The following is a 24393-nucleotide window of genomic DNA, read 5'->3' on the forward strand; positions in this document are numbered from 1 at the left end:
CCCACTTCTGAAGCCTGTCAAGATCCTGTCAAGATTTGCCTGTATTTAATTTTGTTGTCATCATTTTCATTAAAGCTGGTTTAGTTTTCTTTTTCAACCCATCATTCCCTTAATGCCTTTTTCTTCCCTTTGGGAAGCAGCTGTCACTCATCTGGTGGCCAGCCCAGCCCTGACCCTTTGACAAGGCTGAAAAAGCAGCCCATGGATGTTCTTCACTTTACAGTATCACCAAATTCTATGTATTTTTCCCCCCAAGAAATCTGCTTTTAAGGCCTTTTTGTTCTTGGCATCTTTTTTTCTTGCTGTTTTTTATCTCCCTTAAGTCCTCAAAGGCAGCTTTTAGGATTGCTTCAGATGAATGGAATCCTGGAATATTCTCTCTCTTACATAAAGCCACAGTTAGAGATAAGGAGCTGAGTGCCTTACACACATCATTCCTACCTTCTCCTCCTCACTGCCTACTTCCAAGCTGCAGGATTTCCTACTTATGATGCAGGGCCAGGTTTTCAATCTCAAGCCAAGACTTCTGGAGCCCAAATGATGGGCAAGAGGTCACCACAGCTGTTTAAACAGAGTTGGACTTTGGAGACATCCTTAGAAAGTAGTCTCTGGACCGTGTCCACACCAGCTAGCAGCTACAAGGAGGGTTAGCAGTGTTGGAACTTCCATGATTTCTGAGGAACAAGAAATTCTGCTCTCCCAAGGAACAAGTGATAGAACAAGAGGAAACAGCCTCAAGTCGGTACCAGGGGAGGTTTAGGTTGGATACTAGGAAAAATTTCTTTCCTGGAAGAGTGGTCAGGGATTGGATCAGGCTGCCTGGAGAGGTGGTGGAGTCACCATCCCTGGAGGGATTGAAAAGCTGTGTAGATGTGGTGCTGAGGGCCATGGTTTAGTGGTGACCTGGCAGGGCTGGGGCAATGGTTGGACTTGATGATGTGAAAGGTCTTTTCCAACCAAACCCAATCTGTGATCCTGTGTGTTGCTGTGGTGCACTGTGTGCTGCCAGAGGAGCACCAACAGTCAGTGCCCTGAGATCTTGCTGGTCCTACATGAAGTGAGGAGTTATTCCACAGCAGCCCAAAGCCAGGCTCTCCTCCTACCTTCATCATCATCTATGGCTGCAGTCAAAGACACTCAGTTACAATGAACTGCAGGCTGCAGGAGCTGCCAGATCCGTTTCACATTTTGCCCTGGGTTATTTTTGCACTTGCCAGCACAACCACCCTGCCATTTCTCAGGCTGATGAACTGGGATTTATCTTCCTGACTTAGAATGGAAGAATAATTAAAGAGATCTAAGGCCAGAGGAACCAAAAGAAATTTTTTCCCTGACACTGTGCTTCAGTACTTGAAAAATTATGCAAGATCAATTTATCTTGGAAATGTAATATTAAACTGTTTAAAGCTTCCCCTCAATTCTGAACCTTATCCTGTGGAATAAGACACAGTGACTGCAGATGAAACACAAGGGAGGAAATCTGAGCTCCTCAAAAATAATATTTGCATAGGGCAGATGCAATTCTCTCAAGGAAATGGCAAACAAACAGTGGAAGGGAAGCTCAGTTTCAATGAGCTATTTGAACAACAAACACAAACCAACCTGACTTGAAATTAGTATTTGGCAGCCTGGGGAGGGGGTGGACTTTGCACACTGGGTCTTCTGGGGGAGATGGGGATAAGGGCTGTCTCTGCTCTCATCTGAGGCACTGCATTCAACCTGCCATGAGCAGATTGAGTTATTACAAGGTATTCTCCCTGCACCCCAAATTCAGATTCCTTACACTTGTGTTAATAAATATGCAGCAGATTTAATTACTTCATTTTGGGCTGGATGCCTAAGTTATCAAGAAATGGTCAAAGAATCACAGAATGGTTTGAGTTGGAAGGGACCTTAAAGATCATCCAGTTCCAACCCCCCACCATGGGCAGGGACACCTCCCACCAGCCCAGGTTGCTCAAGACCTCCTCCAGGGAGGAGGCAGCCACAACCTCCCTGGGCAACCTGTGCCAGTGTCTCACCACCCAGACTCTCAAGAACTTCTTCCTCATCTCCAGTCTCAATCTCCCCTCTTCCAGCTCAAAGCCATTGCCCCTCATCCTGTCACCCCCAGCCTTTGTCAAAGTCCCTCCCTGGCTTTCTTGTAGCCCCCTTCAGGTACTGCTCTAAAGTCTCCCCAGAGCCTTCTCTTCTCCAGGCTGAACAGCCCCAGCTCTCTCAGCCTGTCCATATAGAAGAGGAGCTCCAGCCCTCTGATCATCTTTGTGGCCTCCTCTGGACCCAGCCCAGCAGTTCCATGCCCTTCTAGTGCTGGTGGCACCAGAACTGGATGCAGTGCTCCAGGTGGGGTCTCACCAGAGCAGAGTAGGACACAATCACCTCCTTCATCCTCCTCACACTGCTTTTCATGCAGCCCAGGACCCTTGTGGGCTGCACGTGCACATTGTGCTTGCACACCTAGTTCTATCCCCCCAGCCATGGGCAGGGACACCTCCTACTAGAGCAGGCTGCTCAACACCCCTTCCAATCTGACTTTGAACACCTCCAGGCTGGGAGCCTCCACAACTTCTCTAGGCAACCTGTTCCAGTGCCTCACCACCTAAACAGAGATTTTTTTCTTTTCCCCCCCCACATCATCACTCTTAACACAGACACTTATTACCCTGACTCCACTTCTTTGTTCCTTGCCATTTTTTGTTTTTTATTTTTAAAACTTTGAGATTTGAGGTTCTGGTTCAAACTGGTGATTACTGGATTGTGCTTTCTGAATACACACAGCAAGAGAAATTGCTATTAACACTGGAAAAATGAAGGAAGGTTTCTTTGTACAGCAAAGGAAATAAAAAAACCCCAAACCAGCACACCTCCCAGCACTCCTTATCTTGACTATGTAGGAAGGGAATTTCCTTAATTAGAACAAAGAAAACTTTTAATTTGCCTTTTTGTGGCTTTCCCCCCACAGATACATTAAGCTAATGCAATATAATATAGCATTGGCTAAACAAAAGGAAAAGAGGAAAAGGGACTTGAGCTCTAAGTTGGGGTTAACAGAAAACCCAATCACTTCCCTGTGTGCAAATCATTCAATATATTACTTTATAACCCTGGGATGCTCCTAAGTGGAAGTGCTCTGGTGAGACCTCACCTGGAGTATTATGTCAGGCTCTGGAGTCCTCAACACAGGTAGGACATTTACCTGCTGGAGAGGGTCTAAAGGAGGCCATGAAGATAATCAGAGGGCTGGAGCTCCTTTCCTATGAGGACAGGCTGAGAGAGTTGGGGCTGTTCAGCCTGGAGAAGAGAAGGCTCTGGGGAGACCTTAGAGCAGTATTTCAGTATCTGAAAGGGGGCTGTGAGGAAGCTGGAGAGGGACTATTTAGAAGGGCTTGCAGAGACAGGACAAGGAGCAATGGTTTGAAACTGGAGCAGGGCAGATTTAGGTTGGACATTAGGAACAAGTTCTCTACAATGAGGAACTGGAAACAGGTGGTGGAGGCCCTATCCCCAGAGACGTTCAAGGTCAAACTAAATGTGGCCCTGAGCAACCTGATCTAGTTGGAGATGTCTCTGCTTACTGCAGGGGCTTGGACAAGATGACCTTCTGGGGTTCCTTCCAACCTGATGCATTCTGTGATCCCAGCTCTTGCAGACACAAGTAGGTAGCACATGTTGCTGTAGCTCTGTGCTGAGTGCCCACACTTCAGCATCTACTAAATCTCATTTCTGTATCATTTTAGGCCAGTGACTGTCCAAAGTGGGATTAAAAAGCAAACCTAATCTAGTTATGCAATGCAGCCAGAGCTGCCAAGAGATGCTGTGTTAACAGACAACATCCCAGCTCTCTGCAGCCTGGACATTGTGGAGCAACACTCGTGCCCTAGTCCATGGGAAAGTCCTGTAGGGCCTCTACAGAAAGACAAAGACTCTCCTTCTCCAGGTGCCCACACAGAGACATATGGACCACATCAACTGAATGTCTAACCCCACAGAATGTACCCAGCAAGAAAACAATAGTGAGGCAGCAAAGCAAAAACGAGTAATTCCAGGCAAGCAGCTTTGCAGTAAAGCTCTCCTGCCTTTAATCCTATGTTTTGTTTTTGTCCTGCTGTTACCAACTTCAGGGGGACGTTAAAAGACATCAGTAGGATATGTCACAGAGTCATTTAGGAATCTTTCAAGCAGCAGACATGAAATTCAATGGAGAAAATATTGATGTTATGCCCAAATTAAAAAGGAATAAAAAACATTCAGTCATCAAATCCCAGCTGCTGTGAGAGGCAAAGCAGCTCCTGCACAGGCGTGTGCTGAGGTGCACCAGGGGGGATGGGAGCCATGGCAACTTAGCTGGGGATAGAAAGGATCACAGCTCTCTTAACTCCAAAGTTCTCAAGATCTTCAGAGATCAGACACTTGATTTTACTTGCAAAGAATCCTCTGAAATCATAGAATGGCTTAAGGTTGGAAGGGACCTCAGAGACCATCTGCTCCAACCTCCCTGCCATGGGCAGGGACACCTCTCAACCAGACTTGGTTGCTCAAGTCCTCATCCAATCTGGCTTTAAACACCCTCAGGGAGGAGGCAGCCACAACGTCCCTGGGCAACCTATTCCAGAATCTCACTACCCTCATACTGAAGAACTTCTTCCCCAGCTCCACTCTAACCCTGCTCTCTCTCAGCTTCAAACCATTCCCCCTTTTCCTGTCTCTAGACATCCTCATGAAAAGTCCCTCTGTAGCCCTCCTGTAGAATCCCTTTAGGTACCAGAAGGCAGCTCTAAGGTCCCCCCTGGAGTCTTCTCCAGGCTGAACACTCTCAGCTCCCTCAGCCTATGCTCACAGCAGAGGTGCTCCAGCCCTTGGATCACCTTTGTGGCCTCCTCTGGACTCTCTCCAACAGCTCTGTGTTGTTCTTATGCTGGGGACACCACAGTAACAGGAATAGTTTTGTGTCTTGGCACTCTGTCAGTAACACAGAACTTCAAGATTATTAAGCCCAAGACTATTAAACCCAAGATTATTTCCATTGTAATGAGAGCAAAGATTTTTATTTTTCAAACATATCTCCAATAATCTTATAGCTACAAAAAAAAATTTTTGAAGGGACTACAGAGTGCTGAAAACAACCATTAAAGACCATCAACAACCAGTTTTCCCCTTAAGAATTTTCCCTTTGGAAGCAATAACTCAAAGGCAAAGACAATTTTCATCACACTTAATGATGATGAGTGCAGAAAGGAAATTTCTCTTTGGGTAAGGAGAACATGGACAAGGCTGTGACATGCAGGGATTGTGCCTCGCTCTGACCAAAGGTCCAAAAGAAAAAAATGTTTTGTTTCTTACCTGCTACTGAATTTGGCCGTGGCATAAGGTAAAGAGGAATGGACTGCACAGACTGGGACAAGACTGTCTCCAGGTTCCTCTCGGGGATCTTGTTCAGGCTGTAGGTGGAGGCTGTCATGTTCTCGTCCACGCGGTACAGGCAGGAGTCCATGCTGGATTTCTGAGACTGCCAAGGTTTCAGGTTTCCTCCAGATCCAAGTTCCTTACTGCTCTCCCCTCCATATTTAGTGCGCTCCACGTTTTCTGAGTAGCTTGTCAGAGTGGCTGGAAGGGAAGAGAGGACAAGCAAAGGGAGTGAGGGCGGAGGAGCGGCCGGGCCAGGCGCTGCTCCCTGCCGCACGGCAGCCGAAACACGACGATGCTCATCACATTTGTGTCCAGTTCTGGGCCCCTCAGTTTAGGAAAGATGTTGAATTGCTGGAGCATGTCCAGAGAAGGGCAACGAGGCTGGGGAGAGGCCTTGAGCACAAGCCCTATGAGGAGAGGCTGAGGGAGCTGGGACTGTTTAGCCTGGAGAAGAGGAGGCTCAGGGGAGACCTCATTTGCTGTCTACAACTACCTGAAGGGAGGTTGTAGCCAGGAGGGGTTTGGTCTCTTCTCCCAGGCAACCAGCACCAGAACAAGGGGACACAGTCTCAAGCTGTGCCAGGGGAGGTTTAGGCTGGAGGTGAGGAGAAAGTTATTCACAGAGTGGTTGGCCATTGGAATGTGCTGCCCAGGGAGGTGGTGGAGTCACCATCCCTGGAGGTGTTCAAGGGGGGATTGGACGTGGCACTTGGTGCCATGGTTTAGATAGTCATGAGGTGTAGGGTGACAGGTTGGACTCGATGATCTTTGAGGTCTCTTCCAACCTCCTTGATTCTGTTCTATTCTATTCTATGATTTCCACATCCACAGGAATCAGACATCATGGACTGGAGTTTCCTGATACTGTTTCTGCTTGCTACTTCTAACAGAACATTTAGGCTTGAGATGCTTTGGCTGGCACTGGGAAAAGCCATTTCTAATTACAACGGGCACTACAAACCGGCAGCACCGTACTTGGAACAGACAATTCCAGAAAGAGCAGAAACTATTAAGGAAAAAAAAAAAAAAACACCAAACCCATGATCAGTGCTGGTCCTCTGCATGGTGGTTACACCACCTTCCCAGGGAATGTTTGCAGAGGTTTATAACCTTGCAATGTCTGGCACCAAAAGCTCCTACCTGACTTGCTTGAACAATCAGCTCTCACGGATTAGTTTGCCTCAGAAGCTGAAGCCAGAGTCTTGTTTGATTGACAGCAGGTTTGCATGAAGCTTTACCTGTAATCTACACATTTTCCTTTCTATTATTACATTTTACAGAGCAGAATATATTGACTTTCACCTGGGGAAGTGACAAGAATTTACTGATTCATCCCACTGACATCCTCTCCCCCTTGGTATTTTCTCTTCTGGATTCTGATGCAGTTGTCCCCTGGCTGTAACTCCCTTAGGGCTGCTGACTTTCCTTTCATCTTTAGCCTCCCATGTATTCATTCAAGGTCATAATCAGACCTCTTAGTCATTAATGCAAGGTCCCAATGCCCATACCAGATTATCTGAGTGTGTCAAATTTGCCTGCTCTATCGCTTAGGGGGGCAACCCCCCCAGAAAAGACAAAAGAAGAAAAAAAAAATCAGAAAGAGAGAGCTCACAAAGCAGAGCTCACTGTCCTCTCATCACCACAATCACACACATTTCCACTGCTATTCCAAACCCCCCACACTCAACACAACCCTGAATACTCTGAAGCTCTGGATGTGCCCTGTGCTTATAGATCCACTAGCAAGATCCACTGAAATCCATCATTTTCACTTAGCTGTGGTAAATACATTTCCCAATCCAGTTTCTCCATTGATTTCTGTGTCATCCACCCCTGGACACAACAGCAGAGATCTACCACTTTGTGTCTACAACACAAACCTCACTGGAAGGTCTCAGAAGCAGCTTTCTTGGCTTCCCAAAGCCCCCTCTTGCACCAAGGGTGATGCTGCCTCATTGACTATTTTCACACTGATAAACACAAACAGTCAATCACTCTAAGCCTCACATGCTTTATGCTAAAGCTTTTTCTATGCCGAGATTAAGAGCAAGCAGCCTAGAAAAGAGGTTCCAGCCAAAGAGCACCTAAAGGAAGATGCAGTTTATCTGCAGATGGCTAAAGGTTATTCCCTTTGGTTTTCCAAATGCATCCAGAAGTAGAGAACTACCTCCTTTAGCCAGTTGTTTTCATGTGGAGTGCTGGAACAATTTCACTGCCTAACAGTAGGTGTTAAAGTTAAATTCTCAGAAACAGCCACACAGACCTGCCAAGGGCTGCAGCACCTCAGCTGTGAGGACAGGCTGAGGGAGCTGGGGGTGTTCAGTCTGGAGAAGAAAAGATTCCAGGGGGACCTTAGAACTGCCTCCCAATGCCTGAAGGGATCCTGCAGGAAGGCTGGAAAGGGACTTTTCCTGAGGCTGTCTAGAGACAGGACAAGAGGGAAGGGTTTGAAGTGTCCTGTTTGGGGCTCCCCAACTCAAGAGAGACAGGGATCTGATGGGGAGAATACTACAGAGGCTATGGGGATGATGAAGGGACTGAAACATTTCTGCTATGAAGAACGACTGAGAGCCCTGGGGCTGTTTAGTTTGGAGAGAGAAGGCTGACAGGGGATCTCTATAAATATCTGAGGGGTGGCTGTCAAGAGGAAGGGGCCAGGCTCTTTTCAGTGGCACCTGGTAGTAGGATAAGGAATAATGGATGTAAGCTGGAACCCAGGAGGTTCCACCTCAACATGAGGAGAAACTTCTTTACTGTGAGGGTGACAGAGCCCTGGAGCAGGCTGCCCAGAGAGGTTGTGGAGTCTCCTTCCCTGGAAACTTTCAAAGCCAACCTGAATGGATTCCTGTGTAGCCTGCCCTGGGTGATCCTGCATTGGCAGGGGGTTGGACTTGATGATCTCTGGAGGTCCCTTCCAACCCCAACGTTCTGTGATTCAAAACCAAAACATCACCACCTGTAACTCCTACTGTGCCTGCTCTTCATCCACCCCAACTAACTCCATGTAGAGCTTCAACCTCTACCCCTATTTCTATCAGTTTATTTCTCAATATTTGGTTTCTTGGCTCTGCAGTGGGATCAGTTTCTTCATATCTCACCAAGTGTTCCAAAATTTGGTTGTTTGTAACATATTTTGCTCTTGCAAACCAACACAGGCACCGCTACGAGCTGGTATTTGCTGGCATCTGAACATAGGATTGCTGCCTGATAAGCAGATTCACACTTGCTGCACAGGAAAATAAGATAGCAACAAGAAACAGATGTTCACAGATTTCTTCTGCTCCCTTAAGTTGCTTAGAAGCTGAGAAATAGGTTTGAAATGGTTTGCTAGAAAATCTCCAGGTCAAAGCCTGGCTCTGGCTCTGCAGTGCTGGCCATGCTATGCTGTCTATTTACAGGACAAGAGAATCCATTGATCCATTAAAATCCATTAATTTGAAAACCCCTATCTCACTAGATGTCTAATTAATCTTGGTAGGAACACATCAGCAGCTGAAATCAGCCGTGTTCCAATACAGCAATCTGAGGGAAAACAAAATAATGGTGTGTCAAAAGAATTTTTCCTCTAAATGAAGCAAAGAAACCAACAAAACAACCCCCCCCCCAAAAAAAAGAAAACAAACAAACAAACAAGAGTTAATAAATCCTGCTGGCTGCTTTTCTAATGGACAATTTGTGTTCATTTTAAACATAATTTCCACTACTTTACACCAAAGCTGTTTTATGTGCAAACTCTTCATTGAATCAGGTATTTAAGATTGTTCCCTGTGGATTAATTTACCTTCTGAACAGCCCTGGATGATATAAGCACTGCTGCACAGCCTGGAAGTGATTGCTCTATGGACTTAATCTCTTCTAGGAGCTATTTGAAAGCAAAACAATTTGGACTTTATTTAAAAGGCAAAAGCATAAGGTGGGCTCCAAGGCAGCAAGGGGAACTGACATGCAGAGCACGACTCCTGCTTGCCAAGGGTACAAACCCTGAGAGCTGCTCAGAAACTACAACTTCCCCATCTACATTTGAGAAAACAACATCTAATGTCAGACAGTTCACATGAGCTGCAGCAAGTATGGTGGATGCAGTGTAAAAAGCTGGCAATGGAAAGTTAGTGGATATGAAGAATGTGCAAAGATTTGGTCAGCCCTGAAGTGGTCAGGGAGCTGGACCAGATGATCATTGTGGGTCCCTTCCCACTGAAAATCTAATCCAATCTATTCTCCTCTTCTCCTCTTCTATTCTATTCCACTCCATTCCTCTTTCTCCCCTTCCCTCCCCTCCCTTTCCCCTTCCCTGACACTGCACTCCACTCCATCCCACTCTACCCTACCCAGTTTCTTGGGAAGGAAGAATTTCATTCTATGACTCTCTGAAAGGAGGCTGGAGTGAGAAGGGTTTGGTCTATTCTCCCAAGGAACAAATGGTAGGACAAGAGGAAACAGCCTCAGGTTGCACCAAGGGAGGTTTAGGTTGGACATGAGGAACAATTTCCTTACTGAAAGAGTGGAAGAGGCTGCCCAAGGAGGTGGTGGAGTCACCATCTCTGGAGGTGTTCCAGAACATGTGGCCATGGCACTTGGGGGCATGGTTTGATGGCCATGGGGGTTGGACTCAACGATCTCAGAGATGTTTTCCAACCAACAGGATTCTATGATCCATCTCAGTTCCCGATCGGATCAAGCCCACGAACAGCCACAAGCAGAAGATCTGCAAAACCACCTTATTTCTCCAAGTCTGCCACATTCACAGCCTAATCTTTCCTGAGCTGCAGAGGCTATTCCAGGACAGGGGCTGTGCTCAAAGGGTTCGGGTGTGTGAGGACATCTCCCCATCCGCTCCTGCGCCGGGCCCCGTGGGGATTAACTGTGCTGTACAGCACTAATCTCTTCTAGAGGGTGGCATGGGGAATGAGGACCCACCCCTGGGGATGAGTCCCACTCACACTCACAACAGGGCTCCTGCTGCATCAGTAATGTACCCAAACCACATCTCCATGTTAAAAATATTCTGGGCCTTAATCCAGATGCAGGGAAGCTGATTGAAACGGGCAAGGGCAGCTACCCACTAACAGCAGGACACTGCTGGCTACTCTTCCATCTCAAGGAGATTTTTGTATCCAGGGAATAAAGAAGGAGAACACCAGAATATCAGATTATACTAAAAACTGTGTGACCTTCTCTAGGTAAACCTGCCTTGGCAAGGAGGTTGGACTTGATGATCTCCAGACGTCCTTTCCAATCCCTACCAAACTGTGATACTGTGACTTTCAAGATTCCTTCTGGAATTCAGATTATACTAAATTATTCCAGAAGGAACCAAGAGAGGAATCTTCGTTCCTTCCTGCTTTGGTTATATTGAACATCTAAGCTACAAACCAAGTATTTCCATAGAATGGTTTGGGTTGGAAGGGACCTCAGAGATCATCTGCTCCAACCTCCTTGCCATGTGCAGGGATGCTTCTCGTCCAGCCTGGCCTTGAACACCCTCAGGGAGGAGACATCCACAACCTCCCTGGGCAGCCTCTTCCAGAGTCTTACCACTCTTGTACTGAAGAACTTCTTCCTAAACTCCAGTCTACCCTTGCTCTCTCTTAGCTTCAAACCATTTCCCATTGTCCTGTCTCTAGACACCCTCATGAAAAGTTCTTCTCCAGCCTTCTTGTAGGATCCCTTCAGGTATTGGAAGGCAGCTCTAAGGTCCCCTTGGAGTCTTCTCTTCTCCAGGCTGAACACCCCCAACTCCCTCAGCCTATCCTCATGGCAGAGGTGCTCCAGTCCTTGGATCATCTTTGTGGCCTCCTCTGGACTCATTCCACCATCTCTGTGTCCTTCTTCTGCTGGGGACACCAGAACTGGACACAGTATTTGAGGTGCTCATCCTCTGAGATCTCTTTGCTCTGTCATTCATAACGACAACTCTGACTAGCCAAGCTGATAGCCTGTGGAAAGAAGGTCCTCCCAGTGATGGAGAGTCCCTGCAGAGCCTCTAGTGCTCTAGATGCAGATGTCTCTGCTGACTGCAGGGGGTTGGACCAGATGACCTTTAAATGTCCCTTCCAACCCAAACCATCCCATGACTCTATGATTTTAAACCCAAGGTTATCTAATTAACCAACAGCTAAAAAGAAAAAAAGGAATCTCTTAACAGACAGCAGACTCTAATTTGGGAGCAGATAACCTGATGCCCTCAAATCCATCAAAGAGCAGGAATTTCTGCCTTAAGCCATCTGCTGAGAGACAGATCTTTCAACCTTGAGTCTCTACCAGACAATATCCAGCACATCAGGGCACATGATGGGACACGTTAAGCTGGGGAACATGGAACCTGTTGGGATGTGAGAAAGGTTGCTGATGTGCCATGAGACGCATGCATCTACCTGAGGCTCTTTTCAGTGCTGCAGCCAGCCAGAAAGCAACAAAAACCCCCAGAACACTGCAGTGCCTGAGCTCTGCTCCACCACAGCTAGTGGGCTGTGGGCACAGAGACCATGGATGTATCAGCAGCTGTCTGAAGAAGAGATGTTGTTGCCTTGTGGGAGCAGAGAGGATAATTGCAGGGGATGGACTAAGATGGGAGAGACCTTATTGCTCTCTACAAAGGAGGCTGGAGGCAGGTGGGGGTTTGGTCTCTTCTCCTAAGGAACAAGCGACAGGATGAGAGGAAATGGCCTCAAGTTGCACCAGGGGAGGTTTAGGTTGGACACGAAGAACAATTTGGTCCTCAAAAGGGTTGTCAAGCCCCTGAACAGGTTGTTCAGGGCAGTGGTGGAGTCCCCATCTTTGGAGGGATTTAAAAGCAGTGCAGACATGGTGCTGAGGGCCATGGTTTAGTGGTGCCCTGGCAGTGCTGGGTTAATGGTTGGCCTTGAGGATCTGCAAGGTCTCTTCCAACCAAAACGATTCCCTGACTCTATGATTCAAGACCTCCAAGTTTTCCTTGGCAGTGCACTTGCCTATGTCAAGCTTTCATTTTCAATCTTGGCTGGTTTCCCTTGGTGAAACATTTTGATTAGGGTTGCTTTTTTTGTAGATGACATGGTTGCCAAGATTTTTATTTCTTCGGGTAAAAAGCAGAACCGTATCAAAGCAGCAGCTCATCCAAGACACCACTGCAGCCACTACTCCACTTCCTGGAGGATTTCATGTATTTATAGGACAACAAATATTATTTCTCACTTCAAATATTATTTCTCACTTAGCTGCAAGTTGCCCTGTGCCCTCAAGCAGGAGGCTTTCAACTCTCCTTGTCACAAGTCAAGCACGCGAGGGGATTTTTACCATCACCTCCAATTCTCCTCGAGGCAAAGATCACGCCTGGAAAACATCAACCTTTATGTCCACCCTTCAGATGGAACTGCAGGAGAATGCAGGTTTCTATAGCTACCACTTCATGATGACCAACAGCTGTAAATTCTGTGTAAAGATTTACGATGTCTCCAGTAGGAAGCAGAGATTTTGGTGCCTGAAAGCCAGACCTGCAGCGAAGTGGTGAAGCTTCAAATGTTGCACCCAAATCAGGTCCTAAAACAACTCAGGCAAACTCTGCAAAGTCAACCTCATCCCCACTTGTCTCCAGGAACACACTAAAACACCACTTGCCTCATTGCATTAGAGATGGCCTAGCTAACATCTACCAGTTGGCAGGGAGGAAAATAAATTTTTTACCCTGATCTACACTGAGCTTAGCTTGGCCACAGAAGGATCCCTCTAAATATAGCCACGGCGCTGCAGAGCGCTCCAGGGAGCTGGGCTGCCACACACAGCAATTTGGCAGGCAGAAAGCATAAGCCCAAAGCCTTCCTGAGGGAAGGCAGCAGCCTTGGGCAGTCACGTGCAGCCCACAGCCCAAGAGGCCCTGGAGCACTTGGTGCTTTTAGGAGAACATTATTCTCTGCTGGACACCATCAGCCTGGGAGTTGAAGGTTTCTCCATGCAAAGAGAAAAATTGACTTGAAGTCTGATCTGCTCAAGGCTTGAGGACAAAATCCACTCTTTGTATGCTTAACGACACCACTCTCAAATAGGGGGGGGTGGGGTAAAAGTAAAGAGCACTGCCTTAATTCATACAAAGAGTCCTGTAAAGAGACAGAGATTAAACAGGTAAACCCATTGCTGCTTTCAGCCTGGAGGTATTATAAATCACAGCCAGCACACAAAAGGTCTTGAGACATCATGAAAAATACCTTGGAAGTAGCATCCTGCTGACCCCATAACTCCTCCTGTTCTAAATCTGAATTCCCTCCTGCAACAGCTGTCAAGCAGGGTGAAGAATGGTACAAACACCTGGAAGGGTTCATACCTGTGTGTGCTACTCAGGCTGGAGATGTAAGGCCTGGGTAAAAGAGCCTCCCACCAGCAGAGCCCAGCTCTGGACAAGGGTCTCACCCAGCTCACAGTGCCCTACCCTGCAGGCTCTCTGCCTTGCCCAGCCTGCCCCCAAATGCTGTGTTTCTCCCACACCACCTTGCTGCACATGTCAGCTACAGAGATCCACTGGACTGGCACAGGGGGCTGCTAAAATGTCATGAGAAGAAATGTACAGAGACATCCAACCTCACCCTGGGCTGCATCAAGACAAGCATGACCAGCAGGTCGAGGGAGGTGACTTTCTCCATCTACTCTCATCTGTTCTCATGAGATCCCACCTGGAGTGCTGCATCTAGCTCTGGGGCCCCCAGTGTTGAAGAACATGGACCTGTTGGAACGAGTCCAGAAGATGCCACAGAAATGATCCAAGGGCTGGAAGCCCTCTGCAGTGAGGACAAGGTGAGAGAGGTGGGGTTCAGCCTGCAGGAGAGAAGGCTCCAGGGAGACCTCTCAGTATTTAAAAGGGCTGCTCAGAAAGATGGGGAAAGACCTTTTACAAAGTGACAGGACAAGGGGCAATGGCTTTAATCCAGAAGAAGCTGGATTTAGATTAGACATTAGGAAGAAATTCTTCCCCATGAGGGTGGTGAGACACAGGAACAGGCTGCCCAGGAAGCTGTGGATCCCCCATCCCTGGGAGTGCTCAAAGCCAGGCTGGATGGAGCTCTGAGCAACCTGGTCTAGCAGGAAGTGACCCTATCCATGGAAGGGGGGTTGGAACCAGATGGCCTTGAAGCTTCCCTTCCAACCCAAGCCATTCTGTGATTCTGTGATCCTTTAACTCTACATCACCTCCCACCTCCTTCTTTATTCAGTGCCCTCACTGTATTGTCCACCTTTTACTGTTATGGATCCTCCTTTATTTCTGTCTCATCAACATCAGGTTAAGTCATTTTTCCTTTATCATCAGCAAGGACAATTTTTCTTCTTCTTTTTTTTTTTTGTTTGTTTGTTTTTTTTTAAAGTCCATTATAGCCTTAAAAATGGTTTTAAAGTTATAAGATTGGAACAAGAAAGCAGAAAGGAGGCACATGGGGTGGGGGTGTGCACAAGGGGAGGGAAATTATTTGCAGGAACTTTCTGGGCAATCTTGGATTGTTGTGAAGCTTTTCATAACCATGAAGGTTAAAATCTTCCTGCTCTTAAAATAAAAGCTTAGAGTCCCATCTAATCTCAAGCCATCAAAGCTAAAGCATTAAAGAAAAGTCACTTACCACAGTAGCCAAAATAACACTGTGGGAGTCAACAGCACTGAATTTTCCTCTAGCTCTCTTCTCCTCTGTCTTTGGAGTTGATTCTTTCAATTTTTCACTCAATTTTTTTTTCCATCTACCAGGCTGGACCATAACCTGAAGCCAACTTCACAGCTGCTGTGTAACATCTGTTCTGTGCCACCTCCTTCAGCATTAAGTGACAGGACAAGGGGCAATGGTGGAAGCTGAGGTATAGGAAGTTCCATGGAAACAGGAGGAAATTTTTTTTCCCTGTGAGGGTGACAGAACACTGGAGCAGGCTGCCCAGGGGGGTTGTGGAGTCTCCTTCTACAGAGATATTCAAAACCCACCTGGATGCATTCCTGTGTGACCCACTCTAGATGATCCTGCTCTGGCAGGAGGGTTGGACTGGATGAGCTTTTGAGGTCCCTAACATTCTGTGATTCTGCAAACATTCTTTTTTCTCCCTTTTTTTTCCTCTCTCCAGTAACATATAATCAGAGAATCATTAACACTGGAAAAGCTCTCTAAGATCATCCAGTCCAACCATCAACCTAACACCACCATGGCCACTAAACCATGTCCCAAAGTGCCACACACTTGTTGTACACCTCCAGGGATGGTGACTCCACCACCTCCCTGGGCAGCCTGTTCCAGTCCCTGACCACTCCTGCAGCAAAGAAATTCTTTTCTAATATAATTTCTTATCAAACCCCTGTAGCTGACCCATCATTTACCCAGTATTTAAGGGCCAGATTTTGGTGTCAGGTCCAACCCTTGATGCCCCAGTGGCTTCACTGGGGGGAAAGCAGAACTGATACTTGGTGTTTTCGTGATTTCTCACCCCCTGATATCCACCATGAATCATGTTAGACATGCATTTGCTCTCTGCTTAATTTGACCTTTTAATGAAATGGAGAAAGAATTGAATTGGGATTCAGAGAGAGTGTCCTTTAGCACTTCATGTGGTTGGGATTCTGTGACCCCTCTAATTTTGCTCCAGAGCTGATGAGATGCTGATAAATAGCCTCCCCTTTTCACCCTCTAAACTGTCAGCCTGTCACCTGCAATATCAGTGAACAAAAGCTCATTATTCATCAACATGAGCCAGGGAGCTCCTCCTTTGGGGAATGAGCCCAAATGGAAGCTGGAGAGATTTAAAACCAGAGCTGTAATTCTTAGAAATCTGAATTCATTATTAACAGAGTATTTCATAATACTGATGGGAATGTCAAAATTCAAATGCTTTCACTGGAAGATCACAAAAAATATTTAACCTGAGTTAAATTTATCATGTGTGCCTTTTGAGCTGCTCTTTGTTCCCTTCTCAAAGCAGTTAAAAGTTGCAAACAAATCTGTCTTGGTTTTAGTGTCAACAGCAGCTATTCTGATTAGCATGCACTCCAGATGAATTTATTACAAACCTATTTTTAACACATGGACACAGAAATCTGGAGAAAGCAACAATTTGATAAAAGCTCAGGAGTCAGGATGGGGAAAAAAAACTAAAAAAAAACCCCAAACAACAGCAAGAAAAGAGTGAAAAAAGCTTCATTCCAAGGACCTACTGCAGGGGATAGGGTCCTTTACAGAATTACAGGGGTTGGAAGGGCCCTCTGGAGATCATCTAGTTCAACTCCAAGCTAAAGAAGGCTGACCTAGAACAGGTTGCACAGATGGTGTCCAGGTGGGTTTGGAATGACTCCAGAGATAGAGACTCTACCACCTCTCTGGGCAGCCTGGTCCAGTGTTCTACAGTGTTCAATAATGAAGTTCCTCCCACCTCATGTTTAGATGGAACCTTGGATGTTCAGGTTCATGTCTATTACCTGGGAACCACTGAAAAAACCCTGGTCCCATCCTCCTGACAGACACCCCTTGAGTATTGATAAGCATTGAGAAGATTCCCCCCCTCAGTCTGCTCTTCTCCAGGCTAAAAAAATCCCAAGTCCTTCAGCCTTTCTTCATAAGAGAGATGTTCCAGTCCCCTACCCATCTCTGTAGCCCTTTGCTGTACCCTCTTCAAGCAGTTCCCTGTCCTTCTTGAGCTGGGGACCCCAGAAATAGACACAGAACTCCAGAGCAGCATAGAGGGAAAGCAGAACCTCTCTCAACCTGCTTGCCAAATTGTTCCTGATTCATCCCAGGATACCAGTGGCCTTTTTGGCCACAAGGGCACATTGCTGGCTCATGGTCACCCTGTTGTCCACCAGAACTCCCAAGTATTTTTCCACTGAGCTGCTTCCCAGCAGGTCACCCCTCACCTGTACTGCTGCAGGGAGTTATTCTTCCCCAGGTGCAGGATCCTACACTTGCCCTTGCTGAACTTCATGAGATTCAACTCTATTCAACTCTCCAAGTCACACTGGATGGTGGCACTCCTGGTTTTGTGTCATTCACTGTCAAAATCCACAGAGTCCAAGTGTAGCTGAGTGCCCCACCTGGCACCAGACCCATCCAGCATTGCACAAGGGAGTGCAGCTCACTGGGCTCCCTTTCAGCTGTCTCACATCACTCCTCTCTCCCTGCTCGAGGTGATCCCTCTGACAACAAAGCACAGAGCAGATCCTCACTGACCTCTGCACGAAGGGAAAGTGTGGCCCTGTCTCATACTGGAATAAATCACAGCACTTCTACAGCAAGAGTCAACAGGGAACCAGCCCTGCTCTCAGCACCCTTGGGAGCCTGACCTGAAGTGCTGCTTGAACACCACAAGCACTTGGGTGAGCTTTACATACTGGCAAGAAATGTTTTCTGGTTTATTTCTGCAGCCTTGTAAAGACTGCTGGACATTTTCTCATCATAGAATTGTCAGGGTTGGAAGGGACCTCAAGGCTCAGCCAGGTCCAACCCCCCTGCCATGGGCAGGGACACCTCACACCACAGCAGGTTGCTCACAGCCACATCCAGCCTGGCTGCAAAAACCTCCAGGGATGAGGCTTCCACCACCTCCCTGGGCAACCTCTGCCAGTCTCTCACCACCCTCATGGGGAAGAATTTTTTCCTAGCATCCAATCTGAATCTAACCATTACTAGTTTTGCTCCATTCCCCTCAGACCTTTCACTCCTTGACACCCTAAAAAGTCCCTCCCCAGCTTTCTTAAGATCCTGGAAGGCCACAAGAAGGTCTCCTCAGAGCCTTCTCCTTTCCAGAATGAACAGCTCCAACTTTCTCAGTCTGTCTCCACAGGAGAGGTGCTCCAGCCCTCTGCTCATCAAGTGCAAAACTTTCCAGTCCCCTTCTGCAGGGCCATGAGGTGCAAAGTCCCCCCCTTGGCAGCACATGATCCTCTGCCCAGTTCTTTTTTCAGTAGCAGATTTTCAGCATTAACAGTTGGCTGCTTTTACACAGTGAGAGCCAAAACAACAACAACAAAAAAATCCTGGAAGCTGCTCAGAGGTTAAAGTCAGGTCAGCATTTTCACCAGCCATTCTGTTTTACATGAAGAGGATTTAGTGTCTTCCAGCTCCTATCTCTCCTCTTGGCTCACCTCCTCTCTCCTCCTTCCCCATTTCTTTTCTTTCCCAAATACAGATGCCTGGGTTTGAAGATCTGAACCTTGTAACATCTTTTGTTACCCTTCCAATGTAAGCAGACCAAGCTGTACTGCAGAGGATCTAACATTTCTAAGTCTGTTCTAACAGCTAAGTCTGTTCTAACCCAAGTGGTGCCTTGATTAAAGTCATCAGCAAGCATGAAATAGCCTCTGTGCTGTGCAGCTCACGGATCCACCATGCTTGTTCTCTAATCATTGGCATTATATAAGAGGTGGCATACAAATGGACAGGAATAACTCCAAGAGGACAAGGCATCAGAGAAACAAAAAACCCACTGGTTTCAAAACTGGTCTTTACATCCAGATTAGAATGCCAAAGTGCCCACTTTGTGGATAGTTATCCTCTTAATGCAGTTAACTCAGTCTAAAGAGCCACACTCTGATTTCACTATGACAAATTAATGTTGTGTCTGGCAATACAGCCATGGAAAATCAGCTTAATGTGGATAAAACCATTTTATGCTAAGCAAAAGTCACAGGGAGAGAAGCAATTATGCATGATGTTGTCAGGATCAACTTTCCCACCTTGATTAACTCTTTCTGTCCTTTTAATTCTCAAATCTAACTCTCAATTACAGCTCTCAAAACTAACTCTCAAACAGCACATTAACTCTCTGGGGCACATGTTGAAGCCTCTGAGTTTTTAAACTAACTATGACATTTGGTAGCAAGTCACAATTGCTGGATTTGGAAGTGATGCTCATTCGAGCTCAAGACTAATGGGTGGCAAAGAACAGATCCATCCCCAAACCACAAATCTTATCAGGATGAGTAAGAGACCCATTGGAGTTACCTGGTTTAAATCACTCTTAGATCTTGGGCTCCCAACACAAGATGGACATGGACCTGATGGAGCAGGTCCAGAGGAAGTCACAAAGATGATTGGAGAGCTGGAGAACCTCTCCTATGAGGACAGGTTGAGAGAGTTGGGGCTGTTCTGCCTGGAGAAGAGGAGGTTCCAGGGAGACCTTAGAGTTGCCTTCCAGTACCTGAAGGGGATCTACAGGAAGGCTGAAGAGGGACTGCAGTGATAGGACAAGGGGCAATGGTTTGAAACTAGAGCAGGGGAGATTTGGACATCTGGAAGATGTTCTTTACAATGAGAGTGGTGAGATACTGGAATGGGTTGCCAGGGAGGTGGTGGACCCCCATCCCTGGACACATTCAAGGTCAGGCTTGATGGGGCTCTGAGCAACCTGCTCTAGCTGCAGATGTCCCTGCTCACTGCAGGGGTGTTGGACTGGATGACCTTTAAAGGTCTCTTCCAACCCAGTGCATTCTATGATTCAATGATCTGGGGGGAGCAGGAGGGACCATGATTCAGAAAACATCAAACACCCAGAGAAAGGTTTACTCTTTTTCCTGCACACATGAATGGCATGAAAACCAGAGTAGTTTTGACAAGGAAATCTCCAACAGATTTACACTTTCCATGTACCAAGAGAAGCTGCTCAGACCAAAAGCCACATCATTACCATCCCCCTTGCAGAGCCCAAACATGAGCAGGGGATATGCAAACAAGATGATTCCATCTGAATCCAGTCATTGAGGAATGCAACCAAAAGGGAAAGCTGGTCCCTGACTCTCCAGAAAGAGGGGAGCTGATGTGTCCCTACCAGAAGAGCAAAGCACAAGGTGGCCTTTGCTTCCTACACATGGACCATTTCTCTGCTTTGCTCTATAGAGAAAATCATTCCAGGGAACTGCTGCCATGCAGAGAGCACCCTTCTGAGTTGTGGCACACCCAATTCCCACCCCAGCAGGAGGGTAATGAGCAACCTCCACATCCACCTCTAGCTTCCCCTTGCTCCAAGTGACCTTATGCCTGCAGATGACAGCAGAGGCACAGAAAAGCAACCAAAACCATCCAATTTTCTTCACTGCTGTGAAAAGCGTGGCTGGAGAAGACCATTTTCCCCCCATGATTTGTTACAGCTGTTCAGCTTCCATCAAATGCCAGAATAAGAAGGTGCTGAAAATATTGTTGTGAAAATAAAAGGAGGGGAGGAAATAAGAGGAGAAAGAGGCTCTTGATTTCCTTTGAGTGCAAACACCAGCAGAGGAAGGCTTTGCCTCTTGAAAGCCTTGAAAAGTGTTTCCCCTACTCCATACAAATGTATTTGTCCATGGCTTCTCCATCTGGGATACATTAACATAGCCTTGGGATAAGCCACCTTCTGTTATTTCAAAAGTTTCCATGGGAAAATTTGAGTTTCCAGCAGAACTTTTAAGAAACTTCCTTGAGATGCAAAAAAGAAAAATGGTTCAGGCTTAAAAATTAATTCCTATGGAACTACTGTAAAGGATCAGGGCAGAAAAAATCACAGAATGCACTGGGTTGGACTGGACCTCCAAAGGTCATCCAGTCCAACCCCCCTGCAGTCAGCAGGGACACCCCCAGCTAGATGGGGTTGCTCAGAGCCCCATCAAGCCTGACCTGGGATATTTCCAGTGATGGGGCCTCTACCACCTCCCTGGAGAACCTGTTCCAGTGTTGCACCTCTGAGCAAAAAGATTCAGTATCCAGGAACCAGGTCAGGAACCAGGACCATGCTGATGCTTCTCTGACTCCCAGGTGTACCTCAGAGGCCACCCAGTCCTCCTCTGGCTTTCACATGGACAAGGAACTCCACATTTTGTCACCTTCAGGTTGGCACCTCCCAACCAGCCATGAGAGCCAGATGAGCCCAACACCCCAGCACACCCTGACAGCCCTCAGCAGTGACAGCAGCTGAGGAAAGCAGAGCACATGGAGTTTTGCCTCTTCTGCTGCTCCCCAACAGGCTTTGTTCAAGCCTCAGACCTGATGCACAGCTCTGCCAGGGGTAAGATCCAGCTGGAATCAAGCATCCACTTTTACTCACCATGATTTTCCAGCCCAACCAAGGCTTCAAGAAGCTGCTGTTGGAGAGGCTGAAGCTCTGCTCGTGGGACATGGTGAACAGAGAAGGAAGGGTGTGTGCCACTGCAATGCCTCCTCCCAGCATTCATTAACCTACTTGAGTTTGCAGCTCAGAATAGCTTCCAGATTTGCATTTTCAGATCAGGCAGAAGTGCTACAAAGGTGGTTGTGGCACACAGGAGCCGAACCAAGCCCAGCAAAAGATTAATCCCTGGGAAAACTGACCTCCCTGAATTATCAACCTGCTTTTCTTCTGTCTTTTTCAACACTACAAAAGCTGTTGGCAAAGTAAAACCTTCTTAGCTGGAGAAATCACAGCATCACAGAATGTGAGGGGTTGGAAGGGACCTCCAGAGATCATTGAGTCCAACCTCTGTGCCAAAGCAGGGTCACCCAGGGCAGGCTGCACAGCAAGGCATCCAAGTGGGATTTGAAAAGTCTCTACAAAAAGAGACTCCACAATCTCTCTGGGCAGCCTGCTCCAGGGCTCCAGCATCCTCACAGTGGTGAGGTGGAACCTCCTGTGTTCCAGCCTGTTCCTTGTCCTATCATTGGACATCACCACAAAGAGCTTGGCCCCTTCATCTTGACTCCTCAGGTATTTATAGACACTAATGAGATCCCCTCTCAGTCTCTCTTCACAGCAGAGATATTCAAGTCCCCCAGTCACCCTTGTAGCCTCTGCTGGACTCTCTCCAGCAGGTCTCTGTCTCTCTTGAACTGGGGAGCCCAAAACTGGACACAGTATTACAGGTGTGGTCTCAGCAGGGCAGAGCAGAGCGGGAGGAGAAGCTCCCTAGCCCTGCTGGCTACCACTGGTCCTCTTGGCCACAAGGGCACGTTGCTGTCCCATGCAGAACCTGCTGTCCAACTCCACGTGGTGTCACCCATGCCGAGTGGAAGGGGGAGAGGTACAACCCCCCGTGGGCACTGCAGCGCTGGCTCCAGTGACTCCAAACCATCCCATTAAGTACCAGCCACAGGCACAACATCTAACCCCGGCCCTGCAGCGCCCACGCGGCCGCTGCCAGCACTCACCGATGATGCCGCTGTCCCTGCTCTCCAGCGTGGAGGTGGGGCTGGTGACGGCGCCGTAGGTGCAGTCCTTGGCGGTGGTGCTGGTGCTGACGGGCGGCAGGGTGGAGCAGGGGCTGCTGGCGGGCGGCGAGGCCGTGCTGCTGGTCAGCGTGGAGCAGGGGCTGATGCGCTGCGTCACCGCCGAGCTCTGCAAGACACCAACCGGGAACAGGGCAGCCGGGGAGGGCCTGCGCTGGGGAGGCTGCAGCTCAGACGCTGGGGTCAGCCTCGGGCCCCTCGCTACAAGGACGTTGAGGGGCTGGAGGGGGTCCAGAGAAGGGCAACGAAGCTAGGGAAGGGTCTGGAGAACAGGGCTGGGGAGGAGCAGCTGATGGGGCTGCGGCTGTTTAGTGTGGAGGAGGCTGAGGGGAGACCTCATTGCTCTCTACAGCTCCCTGGAAGGAGCTGGAGTGAGGTTGGGGTTGAGCTCTTCTCCCTAGTATCAGAGGAAATGGCCTGAAATTGTGCCAGGGGAGGTTTAGGTTGGAGATGAGGAACAATCTCTTCCCTGAAAGAGTGGTCAGGCACTGGAACAGGCTGCCCAGGGAGGTGGTGGAGTTGCTATCCCTGGAGGTGTTCAGGAAACATGTGGGCACAGAACTTGGGGACATGGTGGTGTTAGGCTGACAGCTGGACTTGATGACCTTAGAGGTCATCCAACCACAAGAATTTCTATGATTCTGTGTCACTCAACACAGCCCAGCACCAGGGGGTAAAAGTCTGTCTAAGACTCATACTTGAGGGTTTGCTTTGGATGGTGACATTCAAGAAGCATTTTCCTGTTCCTAATGACAACGTTCCCTGTGCCAGCTCACATCTGCAGGAAGTGCAGGCACTGGGCTTGTTCTCAGGCCTTAGAGATTCCAGCTTCCACATTCAACAGGAAACGCAGAAATCCTAAATAAAGGGGCTTGAAACAAAAATCTGATTCCACACTTGGTTAGGAATTTTCCTTCTTTTGTTAGAACTGAACTGAAAGCAAACCAGAACACAGAGAAACAAAACAAAACAAAACAAAGATGCTACTGTGAATTAAATTCTGTGTCTCTGTTGAAGGAGAGATCTCCAGGGTGGTAACTCCACAGCATGATCTCACCTTTTCTTCCAGCAAAACCCATCACATACAGGAAAATCCTACACAGGGCAGTTGTTATGTTGCTGTGTAAATGTTTCCTTCACTTGAGAGGTTTGAAACCCTTGTGAAGAGGAAGCTCAAAACCCCTGAGCAAGATACCAGACAGCCCTTCCCTGCCCAGACATGTCCTCCCCACCAGATAAAGCTGAAGCCTCCCCTGGTAAGAGGGAAAATGATGCTCTCAAAGGCAGAACAAAACAAAGAAGTGCAGCAGCACACACACAAAAATGATGTTTTCAAAGTTACAAAGAGCCTAGAAGCTACTGTGTGCAAGAAACCTGGAAGGGGTTACACACCTGCTGCTGTACAGAGAGCTGAGGCTATTAAACCAACAAAATTAGCCTTGAGTTCCATCTGAGACATGTTGTGAGACAAGGAAGAGCTCTTGTTTTAACCGCAGGCAACTGGATACTCAACTTTCCCTCACAGAAGTTCCTCCTCTCTAGGGAGGTGTCCTGGAGCATCTGCAGGCAATGCTGCTGCAGTCATAGCATCACAGAATGCCTTGGGTGGGAAGGAACCTTTAAAAGTCATCCAGTCCAACCCTGCTGCAGTCAGCAGAGACTCCTGCAACTACAGCAGGTTGCTCAGAGCCCCAAACAACCTGACCTGCAATGGTTCCATGGATGAGGCATTTCACACCTCTCTGGGCAACCTTAGCCAGTGTCTCACCACCCTTGGTGTCAAATATTTCTCCCTTCTCTCCAGTCTCAATATCTTTCAGTGTCAAACCATCAC

At 47.6% G+C, this 24393-nt stretch overlaps 1 protein-coding gene across 3 annotated transcripts in view; it reads right to left on the reverse strand.

Moving 5' to 3' along the window:
• The window catches only part of TANC2 (tetratricopeptide repeat, ankyrin repeat and coiled-coil containing 2), a 230747-nt gene that overhangs the window by 82468 nt on the left and 123886 nt on the right, over positions 1-24393 (reverse strand). For all 3 annotated transcript variants that reach the window (XM_054396496.1, XM_054396495.1, XM_054396494.1), the window contains 2 exons: positions 22482-22668; positions 5341-5604 (listed from right to left, as the gene is read on the reverse strand). In XM_054396496.1, coding sequence (XP_054252471.1) covers positions 5341-5604; positions 22482-22668 — 451 coding nt within the window. The remainder of the gene's footprint in view (positions 1-5340; positions 5605-22481; positions 22669-24393) is intronic.

This window comes from Indicator indicator, chromosome 37, assembly GCF_027791375.1.
Source record: "Indicator indicator isolate 239-I01 chromosome 37, UM_Iind_1.1, whole genome shotgun sequence".
In the NCBI taxonomy this organism is placed as follows: domain Eukaryota; kingdom Metazoa; phylum Chordata; class Aves; order Piciformes; family Indicatoridae; genus Indicator; species Indicator indicator.